The sequence below is a fragment of the Rosa chinensis genome, chromosome 6 (assembly GCF_002994745.2).
Source record: "Rosa chinensis cultivar Old Blush chromosome 6, RchiOBHm-V2, whole genome shotgun sequence".
NCBI classification, from domain to species: domain Eukaryota; kingdom Viridiplantae; phylum Streptophyta; class Magnoliopsida; order Rosales; family Rosaceae; genus Rosa; species Rosa chinensis.
The window spans coordinates 16,964,969-16,990,043 of NC_037093.1; the positions used below are offsets into that span (position 1 = coordinate 16,964,969).

General features: G+C 38.6%; 4 protein-coding genes across 7 annotated transcripts; 2 read left to right on the plus strand and 2 right to left on the minus strand.

Annotated features, from left to right (window-relative positions):
- Nucleotide 1: 1 nt before the first annotated feature.
- LOC112173231 (EEF1A lysine methyltransferase 4) lies at nucleotides 2-2,777 on the minus strand. The gene is made up of 7 exons (XM_024310821.2): nucleotides 2,557-2,777; nucleotides 2,373-2,469; nucleotides 1,779-1,917; nucleotides 834-916; nucleotides 556-690; nucleotides 374-478; nucleotides 2-296 (listed from the first exon to the last, which is right to left on the minus strand). Exons 1-7 carry the CDS (start codon nucleotides 2,640-2,642, stop codon nucleotides 171-173), a joined length of 771 nt encoding a protein of 256 aa, XP_024166589.1. The 5' UTR covers nucleotides 2,643-2,777; the 3' UTR covers nucleotides 2-170.
- Nucleotides 2,778-8,061: 5,284 nt separating this feature from the next.
- Nucleotides 8,062-9,452, plus strand: LOC112170939 (uncharacterized mitochondrial protein AtMg00810-like). Its single transcript, XM_024308204.1, has 3 exons — nucleotides 8,062-8,125; nucleotides 8,311-8,509; nucleotides 8,618-9,452. Exons 1-3 carry the CDS (start codon nucleotides 8,062-8,064, stop codon nucleotides 9,450-9,452), a joined length of 1,098 nt encoding a protein of 365 aa, XP_024163972.1.
- A 984-nt stretch (nucleotides 9,453-10,436) lies between these two features.
- LOC112172125 lies at nucleotides 10,437-12,360 on the plus strand. The gene has a single exon (XM_024309318.2). It carries the CDS (start codon nucleotides 10,617-10,619, stop codon nucleotides 12,222-12,224), a length of 1,608 nt encoding a protein of 535 aa, XP_024165086.1. The 5' UTR covers nucleotides 10,437-10,616; the 3' UTR covers nucleotides 12,225-12,360.
- Nucleotides 12,361-12,991: 631 nt separating this feature from the next.
- On the minus strand, nucleotides 12,992-18,982 carry LOC112169177 (protein TIC 62, chloroplastic). Of its 4 annotated transcripts, none has more exons than XM_040509804.1 (14): nucleotides 18,733-18,982; nucleotides 17,732-17,849; nucleotides 17,571-17,643; nucleotides 17,439-17,490; nucleotides 17,085-17,261; nucleotides 16,410-16,491; nucleotides 16,208-16,280; nucleotides 16,030-16,140; nucleotides 15,018-15,170; nucleotides 14,327-14,469; nucleotides 14,014-14,232; nucleotides 13,673-13,873; nucleotides 13,374-13,459; nucleotides 12,992-13,196 (listed from the first exon to the last, which is right to left on the minus strand). In XM_040509804.1, the coding sequence occupies exons 1-13, from the start codon at nucleotides 18,956-18,958 to the stop codon at nucleotides 13,405-13,407; spliced, it is 1,683 nt and encodes a 560-aa protein (XP_040365738.1). In that variant the 5' UTR covers nucleotides 18,959-18,982; the 3' UTR covers nucleotides 12,992-13,196; nucleotides 13,374-13,404. The 4 variants fall into 4 exon arrangements, with proteins under 4 accessions (XP_040365738.1, XP_040365737.1, XP_040365739.1 ...); XM_040509803.1 differs by having other exon boundaries at nucleotides 12,992-13,202; XM_040509805.1 differs by having other exon boundaries at nucleotides 12,992-13,261.
- Nucleotides 18,983-25,075: the final 6,093 nt, after the last annotated feature.

The following is a 25,075-nucleotide window of genomic DNA, read 5'->3' on the forward strand; positions in this document are numbered from 1 at the left end:
CTAATCAAGTACATGCACTGGAGGCTTAAGCCCTCCTTCCATTTGTCTCAACGTCTCAGTATCACTGGACCAATTGATTTCGTAAGAACATTGATCAGTAAATAATGATCACGCTTTCGAATTACATTCAGATAAATAGTACCCCAGCAAAATAATAATACAAGGTATTTCTAAGAGCTGAGCTCATCCAAATTGGTTCGGAAAATGAAGTCTTCGCCCTCTAATTCATCTTGATAAAGATTTATGGATGGCCTCTCTAACTTCTCATCACTTCTATTATCTGGTGATCTTCTTCCCTGGAACATTAATCTACCATTAGTTACACAGGGTATAAATTAACTATTTAAGCCTCGTCAAGCACATAAACAGTTACCTTCTTCAATGTATAGAAGAAATAGTGAAATCCATCACCAAAGGTACTCCACTCTACAGACCAGGTAAACTGTGGAGCCTCAAATAAAGGGCGCCTGAAATGTGGCTGCAGGACAACATTCTAAGTAAGAAACATAGCTTGGGTAGTCCAGAGAACAAATTGTGAGTTTTTATTAGTATAACCTGGCCAAAAGAAATTGAAATGTATATTCCATCTGGTTTCAAAACTCTATGAATGCCCTCAAGCATCTTCATGACCTTGGTTACCGTTGCAGGCCGGGGATTCCATGGGTCACCACTATCCACGAACAATACCTCCTTTTTAACAAAACAGATTATTGTTACTCATTACATGCAAGGTTTAGATAATGAAGATACCATAATAATGCTGATGATAATCATAGTTAAAACCAGAATTCGAAGCTGGAAAACAAGGAAAGCTATCTGAAATAGTATTTTACCATGGTTCCTTTCTCAATAACAACATCAAAACACTCGTTGCTAAAAGGCAGGTCTAGCATGTCAGCTTCCAGAACTTTTATTTCTGATAATAGAGAATATTGTAAAAGATGATAAGGTTTTTGTTTCTATAGAAACCAATTGACTCAACAATGAGTTCAAACAGAAGAATAAGTATATAAAAAAAATAATAATAAACAAAATTATAAAAAAAAAAAAAAAAAACAAAGGGCATGAGCAGAAATATGATGGGAGTTAAAAGAGGTCCATGCATTTTGCTAAAAGAGAAGGTCATTTAGAAACAGGAAACCAACGCAGGAAGAAGATTGGTATCTCTAGGTCTCAACAAGTCATGGACTCAGGAACTCATCTTCAAATATTTTCCACAAAACAAAAAAGAAAAAAAAAACAGATAAGTTTTTCGGTTTCCACTTTTCCTTGTGAAAACTTTCTAAGAAATGACTACTAATTACATTGACTGCTAATCTTTCTTCTCTACTATTATAATTACTATTCTATTTCTTTTATATGAGGATCTAAGACTTGTAAGATTTGAATCATTGAACCACATTACCCAACAACCTACATAAACATAGGTGTACTGATGCATTATTCGTACATATTATATATATGTATAGTTAGGTATGTATCATATATAAGATGCCTGAATAAAATTGGCAAACTTTGCAACTTGCAGTTTCAAGTTTGGTGCTTGTTTACACAAACTGATCGTTATGGATCAAAAATAAAAGAAAATCAGTAACTACTAAGACCAAAGGTCTTCTTTCTTTAATTTTTGCATCACAAAAGTTCAAGTTATCAAGGACTTTGAACCCAAGATTGCATCAGAACATAAATAACATAAGTGAGGAAATAATGTCTATCTATAAGTAGATATAAGCCAACACTCGAACTGTGGATACTTTAGCGGAATATCATCAACATACCCTTAAGACCTTTAGACAGTAACTTCTTCTGCATGTTCTCCACCGCAACAGCAGATAGATCAATGCATGTTATTTCAGTAAACCCATCTTTATATAATTCCTCACACAACTGTGAATTTCCACAACCCAGCTCCAAGATCTGCATTATAACAGCCATCTTATCACCACTGCCTTATCCAATCATTCGACAAGTTTAACAGAATGCACATCAGTAAACGCAATTCAAAACAACAAAACACTAACAATAGCAGACACAGCAGAAAAATTTCCATACAAGATTTGTATAATTGAAACTCAGAACGATCACAACACCATGTAATCATTATGATTCATATGGATGGCTTTAATTTAACCCGGTTTAACTAACAAACCAATCATTTATGTTTGTAACTACATGCTAGAAAACAAACATTGCATGTACATACAAGCAGTGATACACCCCAATATTTATGTTTATCAGCTTTACGTATATGATTGAAGAAACCCAGAATAAAAGACTGCCCTGTAAGTCTGTAACTACATGCTGCTCTGTGAGAATTACACTAACCAATTGAAATGAAGATAGATGATAGAGTAGAAAGTACTGATGCTTACAGAAGAACTGGGATTGAGATGGGATTGAATGAGGTGCCGAAAGTGAGAATAGTCCTTGAGCCACTCGTAATGTTCCTCAGTAGTGAAGCGCTCATCCCTGAAACAAGAGCAAGGGATTACTGGAGATATCGAAGAAACATGGGTATGGAACTATGGATATGGCAAGAGAGAAAATCATGTATACCAGTATTGAGGATCGAGGTAAGCCAGAGTAGTGGTCGGGCCAACGCGACTTTTCTGAGCTCCGTTCGGGTCTTTTGTTGTACCCATTCTGGGTTTTACTTCTTCGTCTCTGCTTCGCTGTTTGCTAAAAGCCTAAAACCCTGAAATCGTAATTGCAATCCACACCTGTTCTATTACTCTTGAAGTCAAATTTTTTTATTTTCTCACTATTTTTCCGCTAAAAATGCACACAATCCTCTCTCTCTCGCTCTCTCTCTCTCTCTCCCTCTCCCTCCCTCTGTCGTTTTCGATATTAGATTTTTTTATTTTTTAAATAGAAGTTGAATTCATTAGATCAACAGTAAATAAGCTGAAGTCTACCAAAACTTACATAAGAAATCCGGCAAGAAAAATCCGGAGTAACCTACCTAAGCTAAAGCAAACCTTTAAAGATCAGTGGGTCGCTCACATTTAAGCGAGCCTATGCAAGAATGAAAAAACCTCGCCTCCTACGGAAAGAAATCATTCAACTAGCCCTCACTTGCCAATCACACAATTGTGGTACAAGCAAGATACTAGAAACGTCATAGAAGACTCATAGAAGTTAATCCAACCTCACACAGGCTCAAACCCTAATACATTAGGGCCCCAATTGCCTTGACCTGAGCCCGAGCCCGTAGGCCCAAGCCCAAGTCCAAGTCCAGTCTTGTCTAGCAGAAAGAAAATCAAACAGGCCCATCAGCCCAGGAATGAGCCCAGGCCCAATCCCAAGCCAACAGAAGAGAATCCTCATGTTGCTTCTTCAACTTCGCCGCCGTCATACTCCCCGGCGGCAAGGCCTTCAACCACAGCTCTGGTGGCCGGCCATTCCAGCAGTGCGACAACATCAGGACCTGTTGCCTTTCTGCTACTCGGTCAACAATCCTTCGGATCAAGAGAGATGAGCCTGCACTGAGATCCGGCCGGAAAGGTTTCTAAACAACCAGATCTCACTACCGCGCACTTACAGATCGGGAGAAACCGACCTCAAGCTACTGCAAGCTGTCGATCGATCAAGTACCAGGAAGAAGCAATCTCTGCCTCCCCGACCCACTACAATCTGCTTCCTCGATACCGGACTCCGAGACGCACCACACTGCCCAGCCGAAGCGGATCTAGTTTGCCCTAAAATCGGAGATGATTCAATCTTCAGGCACCACCAATCCCTTTGAAGCACGATGCCCAAAGTTTCCTAGCCACAACGAGGCACCTCGTCGGTCTAAATGACCAAACGGCAACCAGAAGTTTTCCTCTGCTGCCGCCACACACTGCTCAAAACCCTAGGGTTCTGCTAGAGTTCTTCTTATATCAAATTTTCGATATTAGATTTATTTCTAAAAGACTAAAAAAATTTCTCTCTCAAAAACCAATACTCTTTTAAAAAAAAAACCAATACTAATATATTAGAAGCGCCATTATAGCTAACCCGAAGAGGACAGTATACAGACTTGGCCGAAATAATTCTATGATGAGAAGTACGGTCCCATATTTTACTCTAAAATCTAAAGTGGCCCTGTGGGTCTCATTGTAACAGAAATTCTATTGCAAATTCTACATAATTAGCGAACCATTGGATATATTATTAATCTAATGGTTAAAAATATTTAAAAAAATGGTTGCATGGCAAACACCCCAGTACTTTAGAATTTTCCATTTCACTTTGGTGGGAAAGGGATCCAAACTTTCAAGACATTCACCTCCGTAATTGCCATAGTTGTAACCCCTAGCCACGTTGCACTTCAAAAAACTAGCTTTAGGAAGAGACCAATGTTGTACCACTCTAGCAGAAGCTACCTGTGAAGCGTGAACCAGCTTATGTTCTTCAAACCAACCCAAAGTTGTAATAGCGACATCTAAAGGCAACTTTGGTTTGTTCTCCAACAAAGCTGCATTAAGATTCTTTTAGAGGACCCAAAGAAACGTCATAAAAGTTTATGATGTTTCAAACTGTTATAGAGAGAGCCTTGAAGCACATTCTAACATCCATTCTTTGAACACAAATATAGGAGTTAAAGGGCTTGTAAGTTGTAAAGAAATGGACCCCAAATGCTCACGTGCAACATGACAATCCGCTAACACGAGATCAATTGATTCAAGAGGACAATCACAAAGATTTCTTAGTTAATCACTAATTATTTGTTAATGGTTTAACCGGTTACACACATTTTAAACATATATAACCATTAGATATATTATTAATCTAATGATCTAAAATATTAAAAAAGAAATGGTTGCCAGGCAAACAGCCCAGTACTTCAGAATTTTCCATTTTGCCTTGGCGGGAAAGAGATCCAAACTTTCAACACATCCACCTCTGTAATTGCCATAGTTGTTACTCCCATCCACGTTGCACTTCAAAAAACCAGCTTCAAAAAGAAACTAGTGCTATGCCACTCTAGTAGAAGGTACCTGTGAGACGTGAGCCAGCTTGTATTCTTCAAATCAATTGAAAGTTGTAATTAATAGTAATATCTGAAGGCAACTTTGGTTTGTTCTCCGACAAAGCTGGATTAAAATTCTTCCAAAGGGCCCAAAGAAACATCATAAAACTAGAGGGCCCAAAGAAACATCATTAAAGTATATGATGTTTCAAATTATTACAGAGAGCCTTGAAGCACATTCTAATATCTATTCTTTGAACACAAATATAAGAGTTAAAGGGCTTGTAAGTTGTAAAGAAACAGACCCCAAAAGCTCACGTGCAACATGACAGTCCACTAACACATGATCAACTAATTCAAGAGGACAATCACAAATATTTATTAGTTAATCATTAATTATTTGTTAAGGGTTAAACCAGTTACAGATATTATATATATATATATATATATATATAACCATTAGATATATTATTAATGGACTAAATTCAGTTTAGTCCCTCGAACTTTAGGGCTAAAATCACTTTGGTCTCTGACTTTTTTTTTTAATCACGATGGTCCCTGTACTTCCAAATTGCACCAGCCTGGTAAAAATTTGATTTTGACTCTAAATGTGACATCATACGCTGAGGTGGAACTGACATGGGGTCCCACTTTTCAGATTTTAAACTCCCACGAAGGGCAAAATAGACATCTCCAATTTAATATAATTTTTTTTTTACCAAAATTTATTCTAATTTCTAATTTTCTTTCTTTTTTCTCTGTATTTTTTTCTCTCTTCTAACTTTACCTCTCTCTCAGACATCCCAAGCCTAAAAGCCAAATTGATCAAACGCACACCCTCCTCCACCGCATATGAACTCCAATGTCGATACCACCATCTTCATCCCTAGAAGAGAGAAGAAGTAGGGGATAATTTGAAATGGGGAATAGGGTTCTGGTGCAGCTCTTCCGCCGCCCAATTCCTTCATTGTCAGCTCTCTGCACGATCTTAACGCCGTCGACGACAGCCTGGACAACGACGTCGATTCCTGCGTCGTCGTCATTGCACTTACATAATCTCATTCTCCCATCATCTTCCTCTTCGATCCAAATCAGCACAAGCCGCAAGAACTGCTACTACAGTCACCTCATTTGCCTTCACACCAGCCTCCTCCATCTCTAAAAACTCACGAACCTCCTCCTTAGGCTTACCGCACTAACAAAACCCCTAAATCATCAGCATCCATGACCTCACACTTCTATCCAGCATCCCTGAAATCAAATCATAAGCTTCCTCTATATCACCTCTCTTCATCAACAGAGTCATCATTGTGTTCCACATGACAACATCCCTCTGCGACATTTTATCAAACATCAACATCACCTCTATTCATCAACAGAGTCATCATTGTGTTCCACATGACAACATCCCTCTGCGACATTTTATCAAACATCAACCGTGGATCCCTAATTTCTCAACATAATGCATACAAATTTAGAATCATGTTCATCAAAAACAGATTGGATCGAAACTTGTGCTTCTCCACAAAGCTCAAATATTTTCTGAAACCCAGTCAGATCATCCTATGAATGCCCACAAGAATCAAGCTTCACATGGACGCCGTCTTCTCCTTCTTCTCCTCCGCCTTCCTAACGCCATACCGCTGCCTTCTCCTTCTTCTCAGATAGGGCTGTCTCGCCCTTCTCAGATAGGGCGGTCTTTTCTCCGGCACACAACCATATTGTCGTCTTGGTCCGGGGAAACTGCCCTGTCGTGGCCTTCAAAACCAACCCTAATCTGCTGACAAACTAGCATCCCAGCCTCTTACTAGCATCGATCTGCATCGACAAATCCCTCCAAACCTCTGATCTAAGCCGCGCCACCGCCTCCATCGAAACTCCAGACTTGAGCATTGTCAGCTTCGTCGGGGTTGAAATATGCTGCGATGGCTGGCCAGCATCTCTCAACGAACCACCTCCTTGGAGATCCACAGGTGTTTCATCCTCCTCATTGTCCAACCCCACCGAGATTGCAATTTTAATCGTCTCTCTTTTGTCTCAAGCCATCTATTGTTTCTTCCGTGCTCGGAGTAGGAAGAGAGCCGAAAGAAAGGGAAGAAAACGAAAAGGATGTGGCCTGGAATTGATGGAATCGAAAAACTCCCCGGTGTAAGTTTCTGAGGTCTGGAATCATAGTCGAGGAAGAAAGGGAATAGAAAACTAGAAGAGGAAGAAAGAAAAAGAAAAAAAAATTCTGAAGAAGTAGGGGTAGTTTGAACTTTTTGTCCAAACTAAGGGTCAGAGTTTGGAAAATGGACCCTCAGTTTTGGACCTGACGTCACATTTCGAGTCAAAATCAAATTTTGGACCTGGCTGATGCAATTTGGAAGTGCAGGGACCATCGTGATTAAAAAAAAGTCAGGGAGCAAAGTGATTTTAGCCCTAAAGTTTGAGGGACTAAACGGAATTTAGTCCATTATTAATCTAATGGTCTAAAATATTATATAAAAAAAAATGGCCTCCTGGCAAACAACGTCCCAATGCTTTAGAATTTTCCCAAACTTTCAACACATCCACCTCTGTAATTGCCATAGTTGTAACTCCCATCCACGTTGCACTTCAAAAAACCAGCTTCATGAAGTGACCAGTGTTGTGCCACTCTAGCAGAAGGTACCAGTGAGGAGTGAACCAACTTATATTCTTCAAACCAGCCCAAAGTTGTAATAGCAATATCTGAAGGCAACTTTGGTTTGTTCTTCGACAAAGCGGGATTAAGATTCTTCTAGAGGGCCCAAAGAAACATCATAAAAGTTTCAAATTGTTATAGAGAGAGAGAGCCTTGAAGCACATTCTAACATCCATTCTTTGAACACAAACATAGGGGTTAAAGGGCATGTAAGTTGTAAAGAAACAGATGCAAAAGCTCACGTGCAACATGACAATCCGCTAACACATAATTACCCTCTTTGCTACCTGGTTTGACCAAAGGTACCCTCTACCCATTGGCTAGTTATGTTTCTTATCATCGGTATCTGCCGCTGCACAGCGCTTTCACTGCCAAACTCAGCTAGGTTACCGAGCCCCACACCTATTCTGAGGCTGCCGTTCATCCTAAATGGCAAGCTGCTATGGTTTCCGAATTACAGGCTCTTCAAGCCAACCGAACTTGGACATTGACTCCCTTTCCGGCCGGTAAGGTCCTATTGGCTGTCATTGGGTTTATAAGGTGAAACATAGAGCAGATGGTTCCATTGACCAATATAAAGCCCGCCTGGTTGCTAAGGGTTTTACTCAGTTAGAAGGGGTCGATTATTAAGAAACTTTTTCCCCTACTGCCAAAATCATTACTGTTCGATGTTTGTTGGCTTTGGCTGCAGCTCGTGGTTGGACATTACATCAATTCGATGTGAACAATGCGTTCCTCAATAGTGATTTGACGGAGGAAATTTACATGTCTCCTCTGCCAGGTCTTTGGCGACAGGGGGAGGAGAATCTGGTATGCCGATTGGACAAGTCCTTATATGGTTTAAAGCAGGCTTCACGGCAGTGGTTTGAGAAATTTTATGATGCTATATGGTCAGCCGGTTAAGTCCAATCTAAATCTGATTATTCATTGTTCACTAGAAAGCATGGGAATTCATTTACTGTGCTTTTAATTTACGTTGATGACATATTGATTACCAGGAATGATTTGGAGACTATTGCTGCACTTAAAACTTTCTTACATAGTCAATTTCGTCTCAAAGATCTTGGAGACTTAAAGTATGTTCTTGGCATTGAAGTTTCGACTACCAAACATGGGATTTTCATATGTCAACGTAAGTATGCTCTAGAGATTATTGAAGACACAGGGTTATTAGGAGCTACACCTGTAGATACTCCCATGGAAAAAGGTTTAAAATTGTCTGATCATAGTGATTTGCTCAAAGACCCCGGAAAGTACAAAAAGTTAATTGGCAGGCTTATATATCTCACTGTTTCACGCCCTGACATTACTTATGTAGTCCAAGTCCTTAGCAGATTCATGAACCAACCCAGAAAAATGCATTGGGAGTCAGCATTAAGAGTGATACGTTATCTAAAAAGCGCTCCTGGACAAGGTCTGTTCTTCTCTTCCATTAATGATCTGAAGCTGAGGGCTTATTGTGAATCTGATTGGGCGGGGTGCCCTGTCACTAGAAGGTCTACCATTGGATACTTTGTCTTTCTTGGACCTTCTTTAATTTCTTGGAGGTCAAAACGTCAAAAGACAGTATCTTTGTCTTCAGTAGAGGTGGAATATCGTGCTATGACAGGAACATTTTGCGAGTTGACTTGGTTACATTATCTGCTTAGAGATCTGGGTCTATCTCTTCGTGAACCAGCCCTGTTGTTTTGTGATAACAAGGCTGCACTACACATTGCGGCCAACCCCGTATTTCATGAGCGAACTAGGCATATCGAGATGGATTGCCACTACATTAGAGACAAAATTCTAGATGGTTATGTGGCCATGCGGTATGTGAATTCAGCCTATTAGCTTGCTGATGTTCTTTCTAAACCTTTGGGGAAAGATATCTTTGTTGCTATGATTCTCAAGTTGGGAGTGCAAGACATCCACTCTCCAACTTGAGGGGGAGTGTAAGGAAATTAACTAATCTGTCATATCTTCTATATTAAAGCATATTATTCTATATGTGAGCTGTACAATAGCTGTAGCTTTCCCTCTATGTAACTTAGGTTGTAAACAGGTTCCTGACTTGTAGGAACCAATTGTAATCACTCTTGTATAAAGGATATGTAGCTTTCCCTCTATGTAACTTAGGTTGTAAACAGGTTCCTGACTTGTAGGAACCAATTGTAATCACTCTTGTATAAAGGATACGTTTCCGTATCAATGAAATCACTACTTCAGCCTATTGGTTTCTCTTTCTTTCATGATCTACATTAACTTTGAAGTTGTAGATATGTAATTGTGTTTATCGGTGTATGTAGATAGTCCTAAATTCATATCCAAGAACTAGGAGGAAAAACGTTTAGGACAAAACAAGATAGATGGAACTAGAACTGCCAACCGTTAAGCAGAGCTAGCTGGCGATCGAACAAAGCAGTATCTAGCTCATATGTACGTTGAGGTCTTGAAAATGAACTTCCATACAGTAAAATCTTTATACAAACAATCCCTTAAAGCAAACTGAAAATTCTTGTGACTCAAAAGATAATGGAAAATTGATACTGAGAATCACAGTAAATGATGACAATTTTCTATGTATAAATTCAACATTTGTCTTCGTTTGAGTTGTCTTTTTCTGCGATTCATATCTGGACATGTTTGTCCCAGAAACGAATCTCCACGTGTAAGCCGCCAGACCCCAAACTGCATCTAAGATCACGTCCCCAGCTAATAGTCACATTGACTGTAGCATGCAAACAATTTTCAATCCGAATAATCAAACCAAGAACACACAAGAGAAACGAAAGCGAAGTTAATCTGTCCCCAATTTAATGCATTCAGTCCAAAACCCTCAGAACCACCCGTTGGATTCAAGAACCACAACCCCTCCTCCCTCATACGTGGTTTCTGTTATATCCATGGTGTTTGTGGCAATCCCATCATCACTCATTCCCTCTTTAAAACCCCAAGTCTCACCACAACAACCTCTCCACAAAATTTCTCATCCCCTAAACCCCAATAGAAAACACCATGCTTGATATTTGGTCATGGATTTGCGAGCTACCCAACTTGTCCCAATGGACCGAGTCGGACCCCTCACTCGTTTTCGAGCTGGCTAGCTCGGGACCGAGTCAAGGCGACTCCGCAACTCGGTCCATCCAACTCAGGGCTGAGAGAAGTTCAGGCTCCAACATTGACACTCTAGTCACCTTCTCGGTTTGCTTGCATGGCTTTCAGAACCTGTCCAAGAAAACCCTCTGGGTTTCTGACACGTGTTCTTTGTCTTCAGAGAAGCCGTTCCTCCCTCTGTTACTCCAGCTTCTCCAGGAGATCATATCCCGTTCGCCGACGGCGCACGATAGCACATGCCCGCGTTCACAGCTAAAAGCCCTCAAACCCGACCCGGTTTCGTGGGTCATGGACTCCCACTCTCCCGAGTCCTTCTCCACCTTCTTGGACCTGGTTTTCATTACGCGCCTCTTCTGGCTCTGCGCTTGTGACGCGCCGAGTGAAGTCGGCTCTCTCTACTTCAAGTCCTTGCTGGCTCCCAACCTTGAAGGTTTGATGTCTAAGCACGCGCCGGCTCTTCGAACGTTCTTGATCACAGTCGGAGTGGACGCGGAGCTGTGCTTCATGCGCACCCTCGGCTACATGTTAGCAAAATGGTGCATGTTAAGGCAGGTGGGCGTAGGTTTACAGACGCTAACAGCTTTGACGGCGCCACCTCAGCAAAACCTAGGATTCTCTTACGCGAACGAGGCTTGCGGGTTTTGGGTGCTGAAGGGCTACTCGCCGGTGCTTGGGATGAGAACCACGCGCTCGGCCAACGTTAAGACGACTCAGTTTCCGATTATGGAAACAGCCAAGGACTCGGTGCTGAAGTACGCACTGGCTCACCAGCAGCTCGAGGCAGTTGTTCAGGTGGAATATTCAGTTGGAGTCTACGACGGGTATATTCAAGTGACTGCACGTGTCGACAACCTGCGCTTCCACGTGGCGAGTCTTGGATTCAACAAAAACGATGACGTGGACTATGCCGAGGAGAGGTATTTTCCGTCGAGAATCCGGATTTGGGTTGGTCCTGAAGTTGGGGCGAACTACGTGCATGGGTTGAGTTTGGGTCGATCCACAGATAACGGGGAGAAAGAAGTGAAAATGCAAAAAATTATGAAGAGTAGTTTCGGTAAGTCAAAGAATTCAAGAGTGAAAGCTACGATGAGAATGTCGACGAGGACGAGGAAGAAGAACTGGAGGTGGGATCAGGATGCGGAGGGAAATGCTGCTGTGTTTGATGCAGTGTTATGTGATAACGTGACCGGTCATGAAGTGGCCACGAGCAATCCGTCTATTGGTGGCAGAAGCGAGAACAATAACGGTTTACGGAGACGATATGAAGGTGCGAATAGGGCGTTTACGAAAACGGGGAGTTTGGTGTTGGGTGGAGATGAGTATGGGGATGGAGTTGGATGGAGATTGAGTAGGGAGATGGAAGGGAGTGTGTTGAAGTGGAGAATAGGAGGGAAGGTTTGGTTGAGTTATTGGCCTAATGAGGTCGATACTAGTTATTGTGAGACGAGGTGTGTGGAGTGGTGTGATGAGGTTGATTTGCCTTTGATTCTTGGAAAAATCAGCATATGATGAACTTTATTGTACCCTTTTTTTATTGTACTTTTATTTTATTTTTTAAAGATAATGAAAACTTAGGATATAAGAGGTACGGATGTATAATATTCAATATAATGATCAATGCATATATGGTATTCCTAACTGAAAACGTTTAGGCATTGTTTGGTTCGCGAAAAATAAAGTAAATCTTCTATTTTTCTTATGGGAAGTGAAATGAAATTTTCAAGTAACTTTTACATTCTGATGTTTGGTAACATAAAAAAAGTTATCCAGAAAGTTGTTATAAAGTTTATACTTAATGCAATAAAATAATGTGTTGTGAGTAATAAATATAAGGAAAGAATGAGGAAAAATGATTCTTTTGAAATATGGAAGAAACCATTTTCTCTCTGATTTTCCTTTGCTTCAAGAAAGCATTTCCTTTCTTTTTGCATCCCAAACTGCAAGAAATGAACAATTTTTCTTTCCCGATACTTATTTTTCACGAATCAAACGAGGCCTTAATCAAAAGGCCCCAGCAATGAACAAAAATATATAACATCCTGGGGTCTACAAAACATGGCACGCAGTGAAACCCTTGATATCTACTTGGTTCCTATCCGAAATCAGTGACTCATGTTGCTTCTTTAAGGTAGGGCGATAAGCAAGAGACGGGTGAGAGTTTCACTTTCAGAATGTGTTTGGACCCTTATATAATGTGAAGTTCAGGTACTTGCAGATGATATTCATTCGGTAGTTGTGTTAATGATATAAGCCATTGTCATCCAACAATCTCAAAATTTTGAAACATCTGACATAAAATTATCATTTATTCAAGCGAAATTACGTCACTGGAGTTTGCATAATCTTGAGGTACATATTCACACAGTTACATATACATTGTTTACATTACAATTTCCAAGAATAAGACTCCCGCAATCTCAGCTGCTTCCTCTTCATGAGTATGAAAACTTTGCCAACCGTGGATGCAAAGTTCAGATTTACCTGCACCTATATATGGTTCTGTTACAATTAAGTAAGTTCAGATTTACTTGCACCTATGTATGGTTCTGTTACAATTAAGTAGTTATTGTTATTTCTACACAGAGGGTTAGCCTAAAGTAAATATAAATCCTCCATTTTCCTTCAGATATGAAAACTACGGAGAAACTGGGATCATACCTTGTAAAAAATTGATGGGGCAGCGAATCGTCTAGAATTTCTTTGGGGATGGTATTGGCGATGCTGGAGGCTTTAAGTCCTCATACCTGTTCATTTATAGGCCCTGAGGTTCATTAAGTTGTCATAGAAACAACAATAGTCCTAATCTATCTATTTGGAAGATTAACTCTAGTCAGTACTGAAAAACACAATGCCTTTTGAGGCATGGTAAAAGAAAAATATTTACTTCCATATGTAGTAAAAATGGATCTTAGGAAATCTCAAGAGCAGCTAAAATATGCAACAAGGAAGAAACTTACATAGTGAAAGGCGATTGTGGTTTTGGCTTTGGTTCGGTATGTTGGTCTGTGTCAGTTTGCATATTTTCTGTTGGAATTTTCACTGTGCTGTTGACCGACAAGGTACCCGGTTGAGATCCATTATCTGCAGCGGGTGTTGAAAGGAGTGATGTGGTTGGAGGACTAGGAGATGGTGATGAAGGGGGCTTGAAGTTGTCATATCTGAAAGCATGCCATAATCAAAGATGAAAGAAGAATACACGTATTATCTCTCTAAGAGCACAGGTAACAAATAACAAACCACACTTGCTCAGAAAGTTGGGAACAAAGAATAAAGTCATAAACCATCAGGAAAAACTTACACATGGTAGGGTGAATGGCTATGAGTTGATTTCTGAGGAGACACCTTTTCAGAAACAATGCTTGTGATAGCCTCTATCACATCATTACCTCCACTTGGTTGTGATGCAACTTCTACTGGTGTTGAGGTAACTTCTACTGGTGTTGAGGCATCTGGAGGAATTTGTTTGGGACCACTTGGTGTTGGAGTAGGAGATGTTGGTGGCTTTAAATCTTCATAGCTTCCATATATTTGGGAAAACAAAATTAGGTTTTCATTAAATAATTAATCGATATTCCAGCTTATAAATGGCAGTGTAATATAAGTTGGCTTACGCAATATAAGGAGATGATGGCTGTTTTACCAGCACTTCTTCTTTTGCCGGTTCTTTCTCAATGGGAGTGCTTGGTTTCTCAGATGTGGCAATCTTAGAAGGTTCTGGATCAGAAGCAGCAGCAGTAGCACTACCACCAAATTCCTAATGACACCAAAAAGAACTTTAATTTGGCTCCGGATCTCCTAGCAATTTGCTTTGGTGCTATTATTTTCTGATGACACAAAAAAATCCCTTCCTTCCAGCCATCGGCTAGAGGATTGCGAACCACACAGACCCACCTATCCATCCAGATGCACTGCCTCATGTAGAAAATTAACTATTTTCTTAGCTGATAAGGCCCCAAAGAGACAATCAATTCATTCCGTAAGTCAACCGGAAAAAATGCATTCCATAAGAACCCCCCACCACTCTCTTGTCAAAGAATTCATCCAAAAAGCTTCATGAAAAGGAAAGTTGCAAAGTTCTACTTCTTTTATTGCCAGGACAGTGAGTTCCATTTTACTGTTCTACAAGTCTGATTTAAACAGATCTCATAGCAGTGTAGTAAGGACACTCCAGGAGTCCAGGGCCCACTTCAGAACTTCAAGGCTCAGATCAAATTTTCTTGAACAGTTTTTGCATTTATAGGCAAAAAAGGACCAACTATCTCTTTAATCAGTAAATGTCAACAAATGAAAGGAACAACATACCTTTGGTGGGTATATGTCAGCGCGTTGAGATGGTATCTTTGCCAGAAGTTCCTCCAGAGGAGTCAATGGAACAGTTGTTTCTGCAACTACTTCAACAACTTTGAAGTAAGAAAGGCCAGGATTTTTGGCCATGCATGCCATGAGCTCTGCTACCTGTATCAATTGATAAAAGCTTATTTTTTAATGTTGATTGATGAATTTCAGGTTTCTTAAACCGTATTGCAGACATTCTTCTCTATCTATAGTTTGAAACTAAATCAGAGAATAAAAGGAGAGAAGGTTTAAAAAGATGGAAATAGAATGTGTCATATGACTGATATGAGTAAAACCAATTCTACATTTTACGTACATGTAAACTATTTAAAATATGACCTTAAACTTCCAGAGAAAACTACATTTTTGCATGAAAACAATGGGGGTCAGTGTGTCACTATGAAGGAAACCAATGCTTCTGGAAAAATAGCCTGGGTGCATAAGAACATTTGATATTTTATTTGGACTGTTTCATTGATGTTTATTATCATTTTCTTTTCCATAACATCATGCATGAATAGCTCGTCAAGATTTTCATTTTTGAAAAAAGAGAAGATTTGATTTATAACATCATGCATGTATAACAGGCTCAATGCAAGATTTGATTTATTACCAGTGATATGACAATGGGGTAAAACAAAATGCTCTGCGTTGAGCATTGTCCAATAAAAAAAAGTGCAACCATAACAGTAAAACAAAGACACAATTCAACATGCCCTTTTTATACAGAAACACACAGCGTAAGAAACTTCACAAAAGGCAAAATAGAGAATTGCAAGTAATTTTCTTTTTGTTAGAAGAAAAGGCGTGGAGATGACAAAAGACAAGAAAAGAAGCAGGATTTTGAACCTCAAAAACAGAAATACACTTCAGGATTTTTTGCATTGTGAGAATGCTGTGGTTTCTGAAAGCATGTTTAAGAGGTTAACGCTGAAGACAGAAACATCACTGCACTTGAGTAAACTTCACACAAAAGTACCTGCAGGTTCGACACTTGACCACCGAATAAAGTATCCTCCGTTGAGAGAGTAATATTATGAGTTTCCTTGTAAGCATCAGTGGGCCGTTCCATTCCACCGGGTCTCACTATCTGAGAACACAAAAGTTAAGTACTGAAAGCACCTATAACCTCTGAATTTATTTACTTAAACACTCACAGTGTAGGGAAGTCCACTGGCTATCAGTGCCTCTTCAGCCTTTCTTTTCCAAATCAGGACGCCCCAAAATAAACTGTGAAAAGGGAGAAAACTAAGTCAGGTAAAGAAGTACCCCAAATATCTCAAGTTCATAGGTGATCTATAAATGACACGTCTCAAATGTTCACTAAGCATAAGAAAGGACAAAGACTTGAAAACTTACTTCAGAATAGCCGCGGGAAATCCAATTTTGTTTGTTCCCAGAGATGTGAGCAATATGAAGTGGTTAACTTTTGCAACAGTTGCTGCACATTGATAACTGAATAGTCAAGCTTCTTCATATGTTTTGTTTAAAATTAAACCACTGGTTAAGTCAAAAACAAAGATAAAGTACATGTATTCTCAAAAGGAATATCAGTTGCCACCCCAGTGCACTAAACTCTATTCCACCTTCCTGTTTATTATTAAATGAAAAAGAAAACATATCAACTTAACCAGAAAAACGCACATTAAGCTCTTTTTAGGCCATAAATGGGGAACTGCATTCCTATTACATGTTCCAGGCAAAGAGAATGAGTGATTCAGGACTGGAGGCTAAGAATACACAATAACACCTAAAATCGTTTCAGCGCAGTTTAACTGACATATTTTAAGGAGAGTTGAAGTTATCAACAAATCTATGCAGAAAGGGGGTCTGAAATAGCGCACAGCAAGCATATATGCTTTCATTTTTCCTTTAATTGGATAACTACATCATGCAAGGCAATGATTAGAGCTAAGCTTTATATAATTACACTTATCACATATGGTCCAGTCAAGCATGGTATGTGCCAATCCCTATATACTTTACAACATGCAAAGTGATAATTACAGGCTACCAGTTGATTGACTTGCTTACCTGCCTCAATAAGATTTTTTGTAGCCAGATAGTCAATCCGATATGGTCCAGTGATATCAAAAATCTCCTTCTCGCTTGCACCAATACAGCACAAGACTACTGATGCAGTTCCCAATGCTGGTCCAATCTGATCTTGTTTCTCTAAGTCGCACTCCACAATTTCAAGCTTTTCTACAGCTGGGCTAAAGACCAAATATACTTGTTATTTCCTAGAAAAATCATAGATATAAAAGCTAAATTCTCTTTTGCAAAACCTATATTGCTTTCAGTTTTCACTTTTTCCTCCTCTTGCCTTGACAGTTTACAGAAGTCAAATGCAAGAAGAAATTGATAGTTGTAAAGCTTCAATCTTACGTTGGCTTCCTTGGCTTGCACTTTCAACATCAAGCTTCATTAGCTTAACACTCTGCAGAAGAGTTATTTACTTAGCATAACTCTGATTTAATGAAAAGTGGTGGAAAATTAATGTCATAATAACTGTTGTACTTCTACAAGGGTGGCTGCTCTCTGAGCGCTCCTGACACCAGCTCTGACTTGAAACCCAAGTTTCAAAAGCTCCCTGAATATGACAATGAATGCTTAGCAACTCTAATATACCAGTTGAACGATATTTTCAAGTAAACATAGAGTTAGAAGTACACATAAACCTTACTGCTCGTGAACCAACTTTACCAGTAGCACCAGCGACAAATACCACATTCTCATCTTTCAGACCTACTCTTCCCATAACCTCCTCAACTATCTCTGAGCTGGAATTCGTTGTGCCTAGTAAAAGCGATAAGACTAGGTTACATATTGGTGGTGAAAGAAGTACAGTGCTTATCATTTACCAATTTCCCACATAAGAAAGGAAATAGTGTCACACATGAAGTAGGAAGCATAAGTCACTTCCTTGTGCTTTATTCTTCCTCACCATAATGTAGTGATATCATGCAAGATGTAGTATATTTACTAACAGAGGGTAAATAGGTACCTATGTCTCACATCCTATAAGGGAAGCTAGTGCTTGATTACAATAACCAGTTTGATAGTACAAGAGCTGCCATAAACTCGTTTATTTGCTGCATTTGTGGTATAAAGTTTTAGAGATATATCTCTCAAAGTTGAAATTGACTGTAAGTATCATGGGGTAGAATTTCTACATCATTAAACTACCAGAGTCCTTTTGAAAAAAATCTCCAAGAATGCAAATGACCCCAGCTCTTATTTGGAACCCTGTACTACTTATAAATATACTTACAGCTTCCAAGGATTTCATGTTACCTTCCAAATTTTACTTCAAAAAGTTGTCTTTATGTAAAAGTTCCTTTTTACCACTAATGCAAGCAGATAGCCAACTTTTCAAACATACATTACTTCAATCTTCACTGCCTCCATATTCTTTCTGGAGAACTTAGAAACATGATGCAGCTTAAACAGTAAAAGTCTACTGCATTTTGAAGATGGGATCATATCATTGCTCATTTTTGCAAAAAGATGATACAGATAAAACCACAATAATTTGAAATTCCAGAAAGGAGAGGAATCATAATATAGCAAATTTAAGCATCGTAATATGAAATCAAACCATACCAAACCAACAATTAATTCATGTGTCCAGGAAAAACAAACCCATTTCCAGAAAACACTGAAAATAGTAATTACATACCTGAGGCTTGAGCTTTGATATGAAGAAATCCTAGCTTCCTGACATGTGGGTGCCTCTTTGAATTGGAAATCTTGAGGAACTGACCACGAAGAAAAGGCTGTTCTTTAAACCCATTATGGGATACAGAGGAGGGTATGGTGGTTACAGTTGGTGACTGCAAGGAGCAAGCTTCCATTGCAGAGGAATTCAAGTGCGAAGTCCCAGTGTTGAAAAACTGGAGAGACATAAATGGTTTTATTATCTGTTGGTGCTTTCTCAGTTTGGCACATGTGGCACTCTCCACAGTCCATGGATATGATGGACCCCGCGTTAAATTTCCTGTGTCAGATTGTGGCTCTGGCTGCTGCTATTGTATTGTGGGCTACATCTTTTCCCTTCTCCACAACAGAAATATAAGGACTCTTTTGCCACACAGATTAAAGATTTCAAATTTTCCTTTCGGACCTTTTGCGTCAGAGTCGTAATACTACGAAAACAATTGTAAGACCAAATACATTAAACGAAAATTTTCGTTTTTAAATTTTGCACAGATTTTTTTCTCTATTGGATAAAGAAGCATCGAGATTGAAACACACACACATATCTATATATATCCTATCCAGAGCGAGACCTCGCTCTGAAATTAAAGTGCGAGGTTAGAGTTTAGGATCATTTTTCGGTCTCATATCCACATCTCAACCGTTCAGTTTTTAGGTATTAATGTATAGATCATCTCTGCAAAATTTCAACAAAATTGATAGTCGTTAACCCATTGATAACTGCCTTAAAGCTAGTGATATGAGCATTTTAATGCGACGTTTTTAGTATTATTTCCTCATATTTACTTAGTTATTTTCTTAAATAAATCCTTCTTGTTTAGGAAAGTTACTATTTTTAGGAAGTTTCTATTTTTAATAATAGTTTCTATCTTCAGGTCATTTGGAGCAAATAAAGCAAGGCTCCTAAGCCAACCATGAAGTATGGTCGAAATAATGAAGAAAAATGATGTTGAGAGAAGAGTCCTGGAGGCACTAGGAGACATCATGGCTTGAAGATGACACATGGAGGCCCAAGAATCTTATGGATTAATTTGGATTTTCGGCAAATGGAGGAAGCCCATTGGATTTAGGGTTTTGTGGACATCAAAGAGGGATTTTTGGAGAATAAATCCTTAATTGCCGTGAATTATCAAGAGAAGATCACAAAGATAACGTGAAAATCAAAGGATGATAAAAAAGATTACGTTGGAGAATTTCAAGGAAGGGTGAAGTGTGTGCAACAAGATGAGGCTCAAAACAAGTCCAGATTCATTCCTCAATTCCCTCGAGATATGTTGGCCAAAATTAAGGAATTAAAATCTGCAGTATTAATGTGAAAATCAAGAGAAAATCAAGGGGAGGACATTAAGGATAAAGCCATGGAGAGATTTAAGGGAGAAAATGTCCAAAATGCATCCAGATACATTGTCTAGGTTCATGCCTAGATATTTGGCCGAAATTTGTGAATAAAATCAGATTAAATCATTGGAAATTTGGCAACAATATATTAGGGATTTATTTTAGAGCTTTTTGATTGGTTGGATGACACAACAGAGCTGACATGGCGCTACGTGATTGGTCAAAACTGTGTGGCATTATTAGATTAATTCCTTTGGAAATTAAAAGAAGATTCATGAAGCTTGGCCGTCCCCCTATATATACCCCTCTTTGCTAGACGTTTTACACACACCACAACAACACACCTCTCCCCCCTCAGAAAATAAACATAAGAAAAATTCTCTCCATTCTCTAGTTTTCAGAAGCTCTGCGTCTCAAGCAAAGAGGAGAAGAAGTCATGCAATACATCAAAATCCTATCTGCCATCCACCCTTGTGTCGTCCCTAGAAGATTGCTTGCTTTCAAGGATCTTCAAGTTCTTTGTCTCAAGGCTTGTCATACATCTTTCATGGTGTATTTCAAACTTTCTTTTCTTTTCCTTTGTTTGATTTTTAGAGTTATGAATTCTAGTTAACATGACGTTAAGGGCAAAGTTTAAAGCCCGTTTATATATTTTGAAATAAATTTGTGATTTTTATATGTTGATTTATATGCTGCTTATGTGAGATTGCTTGATTGATTTTGTTTTACAGAAAACTTTTATATGGATGTGTTCTTTGGTGGCCAACTTAGGATATATGCATGTAATTGGAGTTAGATTTAAGTAGTAAAGGCTTTAGACAAAAGTCGAAATCAATTAAGGAGAATTGCAAATAGATGAACTTTTTCATACTAGGTTGTGCACTTTGGTTGACATCTTTTATTTGTTCTTCATGCTTTGAATGTGTTCTTGAGTAGCTAGCTTTCTAGACTACGATTGCATGTTCAATAGGTTTAATTTAGGTGCTTTCACTTAGATTAAATATTGAAGGAAAGTAAAAAATGGGAAATTGTTTGCTTTCTAACGTTTCACATGGTCAACTTCTTTCTCATGACATAGAAAATCAACTATAGGATTTGTGATTGGTTTTCATTCATATGGATGTGGTTTTGATCCTTGTTCCTTGCGTTCCACCCTTATATATATGTTTTTACATTTTTATTTTTGTTTCTTTTAATTTTAATTTTAAAATCTTAGAACCCCCTTATTTGTGTTTATTTGTATATATTTAAGGGAAATGATGGAAAATGTCACATTAGAGTGTGAAATGATAAAAAGTCACCTAGTTTTCCACTTGATAAAATGGTCCATAATAAATTGTTAGTAATATTAATTTAGTCCTTAAGAATAATGAAGTGATGTTAAAAAAGGTCGGTTTTTAAATTTGCTGATTCCCATTCTGTCCTTAAAGCTCAAATCTTCTCTTCATTTTGATTCCTCTCTCTCTCTCTCTCTCTCTCTCTATATATATATATATATATATATATATATATATATATATATCATAGGTTTTAGTCTCTGTGTCTCGGAGCTTCCATTACTCTATTCGTCTTCCTCTCTCTGCGTTCAAATTTCAGTGAGCGAACAATGGCGAACGACTTTCAGGATCGCCGGAATTTGAAGCTCGATAACCTTCACGACATCATCTACCTCAAACCGGAAATATTTCAGCCTCGATTCCACCGTTTATCTTTGGTTTGCATATTTGGCATTGTATAGTGATGAAATTGCTTAATGCTTCTCGAAGTTTGCCACCCCAACCTCTTCACCATAATCGACCCGTTCTTTCACTTCTCACGCGCGCACGACTTGATCTGTTTTTCGATCGATGACCTGTGTCGGAATCTCATCTTCAATCCAGGTACGAACGTCTAGGTGTGGATTAGTATTTTAAATGAGATTACGTCAATGCATCTTGATATTGCTTGCTTCGAATCGATAATTTGTTGTTTCCGTGAGCTTTGAATACTCAGAACTCTAGTATCTTGGGAGACTTCCTAAGTAGTTAGTAGAATTTTCAACTGAGATGGAGAAATTCGAGGTTTAGGTTTTAAGATCTGCGATGGTAGTTAACTTTGATTTTCAAACATTTGAGGAAGGATTTGAAGAGAATTAGCAGTTTTGTGTGCATTGACACATAGATTTGGTTCTGTAACTTACTAATATGTGATCTTATGATTAAGTTCTTGTGATTGTCTCCTCACTAATAGGTTGTTGACTAGAAAAAGTAGACTGTAGAGGATTCACAGGAGAGATATCATCACTAATAGTTTGATTAGTGAAACAATTCCTTTACCACCACCCTGCTGCATATTTCTGCTGGTGCATATTTCTGAATGTTTCTTCTTTGGCTATGTAAACTCACTTTAAATAGCCTTATGAGAATTGCTTCATGTTTCGAATACATCTTGATGCATTTGTTTGGTTGTGTTGTGTAAATTTGAGAAAAAGTTGGATTTGCTTATTTTATATAGTGGGTCTGAAACAACCCAATTTTCAATTTTTGCTGAATTGGGTTTTCCTTGCATAATGCAAGCAGCCAAGAAAAGCCTAATTTGTTTTTTCATGTCCTATTGTCTCATGATTATTAACTAATCCTATTGAGGGTTAGTATTTTTTTGTTTTTTTTTTAATTTCTATTGGTTGTATGATCTTTTGTTGTGGTATTTCTACTATTTGTTGACAAGTCTCTACGTTGACTCATGGTCAAGGCTGGCTACTTATGGTGCTAGCAGAAAGGTGTTGATGTGGCATAGTTTGTTGAATGCCTAGCTGGATTTACAGGCTATAATAAGTTTGTTAGAATGTTTGTTAGAGTATTCTAGTGGTAACTATAAATACTATTGGCTTGTAATTTCGGGTGTGGTTTTTTGGGATTGTAAAAATAAACCTTCTGCTACTTTTATGAAATTCTCTCTAGCTCTGCTTCTTCTTCTTCGTTTATCTTTGTCTTACACTGTGCTCAAGCATCTATGGCAGCCATGTTATCATGGTATCAGAGCTATGGCTCTTGATCCTGTGGACTATTTCCGACTGTAGAACTGTTCGTTTACTTCTAGCTTCCGCATTTGTGCTTTGTTGTTCTTCATCAGGTGAAAAGCCCTAGATCTGCGATTTTTGATATGCGATTTCTGCTTTGTTTCTATGAATCAAGCTCATCGATTTCATCCTAAGCTTCATTTTAGTCATGTCTTCTACTGGTGAGCTCAATTCTCATTACAGATCGCCTATTTCACTTTGATATTCTGGATCTGAGCACTATAGTTGTTCCTTGCTGTTCATGCATCATCTGGTTCTTTAATATGTGAAGTTGTGATGATATATTAGCTCATAAGCTGTGGAATTTGTGATAACATAGTAGATTTGATAACAAATTGGCTCCACTGTACATATTTGATTTTGGATATGGATTCTGGAGGCTTGATTGTCTGATTTTTCATGTTGAAGAGGACTGTTATTCTATCAGACTTATCATCAACCATCTTCCAGACAAAGTATATTTCAGTCATTCTCTTTTTGTGGCTTGCAAATTCACGGTATTATCTTTTCAATTCACATTGTTTACTGGTATTTGGGGTATCTACAATGCTGTACATGTGTGTTGTTGTTGGATTCTTCCTACATATGATGGATGCTGCTATGACCGAAAACTTGCATTGATCTATGATGCGCTGAAACTTTTGGAATAGTAAACAGAGTTATGATGATTGGTGATGGTACTGAGGGTTGGATGGTGATGCTTAATTACAAAGTCTTGAATAAAACAAACCAAGTCATGTTGCAAGCCGTACTGTAGCTTTGAAAACAGTTTTCATAAAGTTGGTGGTAGTCAAAAACAAACAAAATTTGGTGATTAGTGATTGGAATTTCATTGATTCTTTTTTGAAGTGGGATAATTTGATAGAGTTACTTTGGTATCAGCAAACTCTGGTTAAAGCATATATGGCCACTAGTCAAACTCCATTTCAGATTTATATGTTGCTTAGTATGATGACGAGAAGATTGGATGACAATAATTTCATTACTTGGAGCTACCAATTTCAAACTCTTTTGGAAGGACAGGATCTCTACGGTTATATTGATGGCAATACTCTTTGTGCTACAAAGTATGTGATCACTGATGATGAAGGAGTAACAGGTGAGATAAATGCAACTTACAAAGAGTGGAAGAAGACTGACAAGGCCATATTAAGCCTTCTAATTGCCACACATTCTTTTGATACAATGGATTATGTGGTGGGCAGCATGACATCGAGAGAAGCATGGATGAGGTTGAATGAAAGATATTCAACAGTTTCGAGATCACATGTCATGCAATTAAAAACTTATCTATATACAATTACAAAGGGAATGGATTCAGTTGAGAAATATTTGATGAAAATCACACGTACAAGGAACCAACTGGATGCGTTGGGAGTAAGGATGGAAGACGAGGATATTGTTGTGGTTTTACTCAATGGTTTACCTGCAGAATTTAATCTCATAAAAGCAATTATTTGAGCAAGGAAAACCCCAATTACAATGCAAGAATTGAGGATTCAATTACTAGCTGTTGAAAGAGACATTGCAAATAGGGTTATTTTGAATATAAGACCAGCCTTCTCTGCTACAAGAACTAAGAAGAATGTGTCTCAGAAGTGTCTGAATGGCAATGGAAATAACATTAGCAACAGGTTTGAAAATGGCTGAGGCTACCAGAATAATTTTAGGTTTCCTGAGTGTCAAATATGTAGGAAGAAAGGTCACACTGCTGCAGATTGCTTATACAGGAATGACATCCCTCCTGAACATCTCTCTAACTCAGTGACCATTTGTCAAATATGTGGTTTGAAGGGACATGCATCCTTGGACTGCCATCACAGGTTAAACTATGCATTTCAAGGATCCGAACCACCTTATACTCTTACTGCAATGATTGCACGTAATACCAATGGAGCTAGTTCTTCTG

Coding starts and splice junctions, on each gene's coding strand:
- LOC112173231 (XM_024310821.2), bottom strand. CDS start 2,642: ATGGGTACAACAAAAGACCCGAACGGAGCTCAGAAAAGTCGCGTTGGC. Junction 2,470..2,556: donor TACCTCGATCCTCAATACTG/GTATACATGATT, acceptor CTCTTGTTTCAG/GGATGAGCGCTTCACTACTG. Junction 479..555: donor TTTCAATTTCTTTTGGCCAG/GTTATACTAATA, acceptor GTTGTCCTGCAG/CCACATTTCAGGCGCCCTTT.
- LOC112170939 (XM_024308204.1), top strand. CDS start 8,062: ATGGTTTCCGAATTACAGGCTCTTCAAGCCAACCGAACTTGGACATTG. Junction 8,126..8,310: donor ATTGACTCCCTTTCCGGCCG/GTAAGGTCCTAT, acceptor CTTTGGCTGCAG/CTCGTGGTTGGACATTACAT. Junction 8,510..8,617: donor AAATTTTATGATGCTATATG/GTCAGCCGGTTA, acceptor ATTGATTACCAG/GAATGATTTGGAGACTATTG.
- LOC112172125 (XM_024309318.2), top strand. CDS start 10,617: ATGCTTGATATTTGGTCATGGATTTGCGAGCTACCCAACTTGTCCCAA.
- LOC112169177 (XM_040509804.1), bottom strand. CDS start 18,958: ATGTCTCTCCAGTTTTTCAACACTGGGACTTCGCACTTGAATTCCTCT. Junction 16,492..17,084: donor AAAAAATCTTATTGAGGCAG/GTAAGCAAGTCA, acceptor ATCAATGTGCAG/CAACTGTTGCAAAAGTTAAC. Junction 14,233..14,326: donor CCATCATCTCCTTATATTGC/GTAAGCCAACTT, acceptor AATATATGGAAG/CTATGAAGATTTAAAGCCAC.